The sequence below is a fragment of the Mastomys coucha genome, chromosome X (assembly GCF_008632895.1).
Source record: "Mastomys coucha isolate ucsf_1 chromosome X, UCSF_Mcou_1, whole genome shotgun sequence".
NCBI lineage: Eukaryota > Metazoa > Chordata > Mammalia > Rodentia > Muridae > Mastomys > Mastomys coucha.
In genome coordinates, this window is record NC_045030.1 from 73,314,601 (window position 1) to 73,321,838 (window position 7,238).

The 7,238-nt window shown below is 39.7% G+C and overlaps 1 protein-coding gene across 5 annotated transcripts in view; it reads left to right on the plus strand.

Moving 5' to 3' along the window:
- The window catches only part of Mtm1 (myotubularin 1), a 107,524-nt gene extending 100,587 nt beyond the window's left edge, over window positions 1-6,937 (plus strand). For 4 of the 5 annotated variants that reach the window (XM_031363465.1, XM_031363454.1, XM_031363475.1 and 1 more), the window contains one exon: window positions 5,288-6,937. In XM_031363465.1, the coding sequence (XP_031219325.1) occupies window positions 5,288-5,455 (168 nt within the window). In that variant the 3' untranslated portion in view covers window positions 5,456-6,937. The remainder of the gene's footprint in view (window positions 1-5,287) is intronic. The other variant, XM_031363485.1, reaches the window with a different exon arrangement.
- The last annotated feature ends 301 nt before the right edge of the window (window positions 6,938-7,238 follow it).

Genomic DNA, 7,238 nt, shown 5'->3' on the forward strand with positions numbered 1-7,238 from the left:
ACACTGCACAGGGTTTGTCTCCTAAAATAAGCCCTTGCTATATTTGCCTTTGAGCCATTGGCTGTGAGGAACTATTGGCAGTGTCTGTGCAGATTCTACAATTACATCTCTATTTATTCTTGTAGGAATTTGTGAAGTATAAGAAATTTTGAATTATTCATTTCTGGCTATTAAAAGTAACAATGATTATGTGACAAACCATTTGGTTTGGAGCCTTGTTAATTGGTTTTGTTTCATTTTGATGACAAGGCGCGTTTGAAGGGACATCACCCTCATCAGAACTTTAAAGTATACCTCTCCACCCCTGTATTCTCTAAAGGTTTAGCAAAATGGTACCTGGACAAATAGAAATGTTTGACCTTTAGGAGGATCTTTTACTTTCAAACATTCATTACTCTATACCATGATCCATTGGCATCCATTCAAAAAGAAAATTACCTTTCCTTTGTAGATTTTTCTGACTTACAACATTCCTACACGAATTGATGTCACTGGGCACTTCACATTTTCTTCTACAAAATGTTGAGTGTTCCTATGTGTCCTGCAATGGGAGAACACAGGTATTAGAAAGAAATGGTCTCTACCCACAAGACTCCCCAGGCTGGTGGAGGCAGCCAGGAACATAAGCTGATGATTGCAGTGCATAGGGATGAAGGTGTGAATTAAGTATGTGAGATGTCTCTTTAAAGATCTGTTTATGTAGAACATTATTTCATAAAGAGATTAAAGTCAAATCACATAGGACTTTTAAATTATATAATGTATATAATGGAAAACTGAAAGAAAGTACTTAGCTGCTTAAAAGTTAAGTGATTATTCATTTGTGTGATCTAGAAAGCATTTAGTTGCTGGCCACCTACAGTATTCACAACACAATGATATGCTACCTGTGCTGAAAGATAAAAGAACATACAGCCCCTCCCTATAATGAGCTCTTAACCTTAATGAAGGCAAGGTGGCCTGTTCTTAAACACAGACTTTGCCAGTCCTTGCTGTGATATCAAACTTACGAACTGAAAGATAACAGCAGGGCCAATGACATATAAACCAACTAACATGTGTGGTATTTAAGTCATTTCTACTAGAAGGCTTAAAAGGCATATGAATGCAAGAAATCATTTGAGGCTTAAAATGCTTCCATGGTGAGCTCTCCTGGGGTGTGTATGCCATGCTGAGTTGACACGTACTTTAGCTCACAGCTTGTTGCCAGTCTTTCCATCCTATCGGAAATGGACTCCTCTGTTACATTCTTTAAGGGGTTTTTTGTGTATCTATAGGTTAATGACTTCTATGTATTTTAGACTCATTACTCCACTGATCTTTTTCACATGTAAGTTTTTAATCTCTTTTATTGCTAATAGTTTAGAAAACTCATTGTAATCATATATTCATGCCACTACAAAAAGATTGCTGTTACGTCTGATTTCTTTTTCTTAAGTATATGTGTTGATTCTAGTATACAAATTGAGTCAAATTTAATATTCATGTGGAAGATTTTTTTAAATAACCTAAACAGTTTGAGAGAATATCAAGGAAGAACTTGTCCTCTTGTGTATGTCAAGAGTTATATATGATCCAGACTTAGCCACTGATAAGGTATCTACATTCCTGTAAGCAACCCTAATTAAATTTACCAGGTCACCAGGAAAAGGGGGCATGAAAATGGGAAGCAAAGAGTACTTAGAAAAAGAAAACGAATTAGTGGGAGTGGGGAGCAGACAGCTTCAAAGTACATTATCATGTGTATAAAAAGGTTATAATGAAACTATTTTGTAATAATTAGTATATGATAACATATAAAACAAAACTTGTTATGACCTAGGAACAGACCAGTATGTCTGTGGAAATTTGGTGTAATAAGAAAGTCGCATTATTCATTCTGTTAATAATGTCAGGATCCCAAATTAAACATCACACATCCAACTAGAACACCTAAGGCTGCCCTCTAGTGCCTTCCTGCTGTCGTCTTCATTTCAGCTCAGGGCATCACCTCTAGTTACCTTATCAGGAAATCTAGAATCATCTTTGATTCCTTAGTGTGCCAAGGGAACCCATTTGACTGTGAGAATATATAGGACATGGGGAAGGAGGGTTGGAGAGATGGTTCAGTGTTTAAGAACACTTGTTGATCTCTTCCAGAGAACCTGGGTTCATTTCCCATGACCCACATGGTGGCTTGCAACTATCTGTAATTCTAGTCCTAGGGAATGTAAAGCCCTCTTCTGCCCCTCTGTGTACATTAGGCTTATACATTGTACATATGCGTACATGCAGAAAGAATCCCCATACACATAAAATTAATAGAACACACATGTACACACATGTACACACACACACACACACACACACACACACAGTGTGCTTCTGTCACCACTTCAGGGTGTGCTGTTTGATAGCAGAACACTTCTAAATGGACTCCTGGGGACACCCTAAATCTGTCCTTGTCATGGTAGCCAAAGAAGTCCTTGTAACGTAGACATCTGACTGTAACACTTTTCCATACTGGCTAGGAAGTTACTCACCTCATGCCAAACTCAAGGACCAAGTCTTAACAGTGGCTTCTGAGGCTTTATGTGACCTTGTCTCTTTTCTGTTTTCCCTGTCTCAGTAACTCTTTGTGAACACTTTTTAGCCACAGTGGCCTCTCTTCTTCCTCTATTCTTCTCAAAGTATTCCTCTAAGCTCACTTTCTTCTTTAGTGTTCTTCATTCCATGAACCCACCTGTCCATACTCTCCTAGCTTGTTCTGCTTTCTCCTATCAGTCTTCATGGAATTGGTGTTTCTTGTTGGTCTGTCTCCCCCTACTGGAAGATATACAGCAGACAGGAAATTAGGCTTTCTTGATCACTTAGCACCTACCTAGATGGACACCTGGCCCCTATTTGAACACAGAGAAAACTAGGCAGAGGATATTAGTGAACAGCACTGCATGGGTGTTGGTTGCTGCACCAGGTATTCCTGCTTTGTTGAAGACAGCACTGGGGTTGTACAGGGTTAAGGGGGCACTTTGGTAAATCTGTGGACCCTGAACAGGCAATTCATGTGTTGTCAAAAGTAGAAGTCCCCATAGAAATGTGGAGGTGGATACATTCACAGCTATATTCAGCTGATTCCCTCTTCGAAAGCCTGCAATAGTTGAATGGTACCTGCTCTCTCCCCAAGAGAAGTATACATTCAAACACTATGAATGTGACTATTAGTTATTTTCCTTGTTGCTGTGACAAAAATACCTGACACAAACATCTTAAGGAGAAGAGTGTTTATTTTAGTTCACATGTGTGAACACAGTGCAGCATGGCAGGACAGGCATGGTGGTGGCAACTTAAAGCATTGGGCCCACAGTCAGGAAGAAGGAGGAAGAATGCTAGGGCCCAGCTCTCTTTCTCCATTTTATTCATTTTATTCAGTCTGGTTCATATCCCTACACACACACATACAAACACACACACACACACACACAGCCTGCTGCCATTCTCATTCAGAGTGTGGCCTCCCTCTTCAGTAAAATCTCTCAAATCTCCCAGAGACCTATTGTGTGTCTCCTGGGTGATTCCAAATCCAGTCAAGTTGACAAGATCAAACATTGCAGTTACTTCATATTTGCAGTTGTAACTTAGATTGGCCCTAAATCTACTGATAAGCATTCTTCTAGGGCAAAGGAGATTTGCAGCAAAGGTACAGAGGAGGGGAAGGGCCATACAAAAGCAAATAGAGACCACTGTGAAATTTTCATGGGCCAAGGGGTTAGCTGGAGCCACGAGAAACAGAGTTAGAGCAAGGAAGGATTCTCTTGTAGTGCCTCCAGAGTGTGTGTGGCCCTGGTGATACCTGACTAGTGAGCTTTTACCTTACAGAAACAAGGCGAGTAAATTTCAGTTTTAAGCCACCAAAGTTTCTGTTCACTTGAGATAGTGGCCCCAAGAAACTAAGTCACAGTGTTACTTCTCAAGGCTCAAGCTAGCTGATCTTGAATCCTGGTCATATCAAATGCCTGGCACTGGCAGAGGCCATTCTCCTCAGCCTTTGCCAGCAGTACCTGCTGTCAAAACATTGTTGGCACTCGGAGCTTGGCTTGACAGTTTAACATGGACAGTTCTGGGAGCCACTATATGTGCTAAAGGAAGGCACTTTTTATAGACTTTAGCTTTTATTTCTTCCTGTTTCATAAGTCACTCAAGCTTTCTGTAAAGCCATCTCTGCTGGCTTTGGAACATGAGTCTCCTGCAGAGCTCTTGTCTTGTACATCTTGACCTGGGTGATGATTACTTAAATCTATACTTACATTTTAGGATGTATGCACTCTGATTTGTGTCTCAGAATAAAGGCTTACAAAACTGAACATGCTGCCAAGGTTCCCATTGTGCCTTTATCAACTCTCTGTTGACTGCTAAAGGAAATTACAGTGACACAGACTCATGGCACCCTCAGAACACTCCTGGGAGGGCCATGCTGGGGTTTGGGCACTTTGTACAGAGAGTTTGATAGAGATATACAGAACCTGTTACACAGCTGGGAAAGGGCAGAGTAAGAAGTGACTCTCTGATCGGAGGTTAGGAGCTCCACTGCTCTCAGCTGTGTGCTCATTCAGGCAGTAAGCTCATGTGAAGATGGTCTTGCAGAGCACTATGGGCACAGAGTACCAACATACACCACAATATAGCCCTCAAGTTGGTACAAACTCTTATATCAGTGAGTGTGTGGAACAGGAGGAAATGTCAGGCATCACTGTCAGGAGCACTCGGCCATGGACCCATGTTAAGGGCAAGTTGGTAGCACGTGTTAAGTCATGCCTAGGAAGGGTCATCAGATATGTGTGTGAATACATGTGTAGGAAGACACTTGAAGACCATTGTGTATACCAAAGAGGGGCCTGGACATTGCTGAGTGCCTTCAGCATGGGCATGTCTGCGTTGACTGGTGTATTCTATAAGTAGAACTCAGCAATGACAGAATTTACAAAGCACAACAGTGAGCCAAATACCAGTTACAAAGATTTAAAGAAGGGCGGTGGGCTGGAGCTGGGGCAACACAGAAATCTGAAGCTATGTCTAGGCTGATAAATACTTAAAGATGGCCATGCATGTGTGTAGAAGTGTGTACACTCTGTTTCCCAGTGGCGAATAATGAGCTGTGTTTTAGGACTGTGGCTATTTTCCCCTATGAGTCCACAGTACTGTGTGTAAGGAAAGTATGTGTGTTTGTCAGTTCTTAGGGGCTTAATCTGAAGACAGTAGGCAGATGGCATGGCTAGCATAAAATATGACTTGTGTCTGTGATTCTTTATAGCAGCCCAACCCAGTGGAGCAGCGGTATATGGAGCTCTTGGCCTTGCGTGATGATTATATAAAGAGGCTCGAGGAATTGCAGCTGGCCAACTCTGCCAAGCTTCCTGATGCCCCCGCTTCGCCTTCCACTTCTTCACAGATGATGCCCCATGTGCAAACTCATTTCTGAGGGGATCTCTGGCACTGCACTTGAACTCTAGATAAGTGAAATAGCTGACCTTCATTCTGGGCATGTGTACAAAGTAGATTTAAAGCATCTGCCTCCATTTAGAAGTTGAACTAACATCTTGGACTTTTGAGTATGTGCCTTCTGAAATACAAATTACAAGAAATCTACAGTGTCTGTGTGGCAATCATAAGGAAGGAGTCAAGAGGGGGTTCTGTAAAATCCTCACACTTTTTTTTTTACAAAGCACTTTTGCAAAGATAAAAGTTAAATTTAATTTACCTCTATATAAATTCTACATATACAGTATGTATTTTGTGGGCTTAATTGAAATATTATTTTAAATCCAGGGGGGAATTTGTTTGTAAAATGGATTTTCCTCCAGCTGCTTACAACAGTTGCTTTGGATTATCTGAAATTAATCCAAATGTGAAAGATGGGTACTACTGCCAAAGCCAAATTGCACTCCGCTTCTTCGGCAGATTCCAAAATCTAGCCATTTAAAAATTGCCAATTTTTATGCCACCAAAAGTGGCAAGGTAAAAAGAAAGATGAGCATATCATCATTTTGAATTTTTGAAAATAAAAGGTTCTCCCATCATTTTTCAAGAGAAGCATATTTTTATATTAAGAAAAGCAAGAGGTTTGATATTCTTTCCCTCAGCATTCTCAGCTTTGCTTTCTAAATTATCCCATGAGCTTGTCTAACACTGAGTCATACTCAGGTTGAAGCAAACCCATAAATAGCACTGTGTGAGAGGCTGGCTGTCTTCTGCTGCTTAGGGAAATATGTTCGCAAACATGCCTCTAGTCAGTTCGGCTCATCTGCTGGAGTGGAGGATGGATGAGCTGTGGCTAGAGCATCTTTCTGTACAATAATGCCCCAGGTGTACATTTTTGTGTTATTCTGTAAAGCATTCTGTTTATGTGTCTCTGTTTAAATGGTGTTGGGTTCCCACCCCCACATGTGTGCATAAAAACTGGTTCTGCACATTATTACTTGAAGTACTGGGCAATTTGCTTTTTCAGGTTTTGTTTTTCATTTTGTTTTGTAGTATGAAATGAAATTTTAAATGCACAGTTCTATTTGATATCTGAACTAATTCATTTAGTAAATATATTTGTAAAGGCTAAAGTTAAATCAATTAATGTTTTACAGTGATTTATAAAGGATTATTTATAGCTAATATGGTTTTGTTTTCAGTGAATTAAGAGATATTAAATTTATCTTTGTAAATTATTTTATGTCATAGCTTAATGGCCTATCCAATGAGACATCTCAAATATAGTAGTATAATGTATGGATTTTGTAAGTATAAAAATTATTAGATATTCTTTTGCTTTTTGTAAATGCTGTAAATATTTCATAAATTAAAATGTATTACTCCATAAGAAGAAAAAAACTAATACTAATAGTTCACAGGAGTTTGTGAAATTTCATGAAAATATTTTCATGGCAATAAATATTAAATGTATTAACTAAAACCTGACAGTATTCCCAGGGCTATAACTGGATGTTTAAGATGTGCACAATGTCCATCTTATTTGCTTACTTGCTTTTTCTGGAACTATTTCACTTTTTATGTCATAATAACAATATCTGTTTTCTTTTGTTGTTGTTGTAATTGCTGTCTGACCTGAAGTCTCATATAGCTCAGGTTGGCCTCCAGCACACTGTGTCACCAAAGCTGGCCTGGAACCCCTGATCCTCCTGTGTCTATCTCTCAGTCAAGCACTACCACAGCCAGCTTATTTCCACTCTGACTAATAAATGGCCAAATGAATG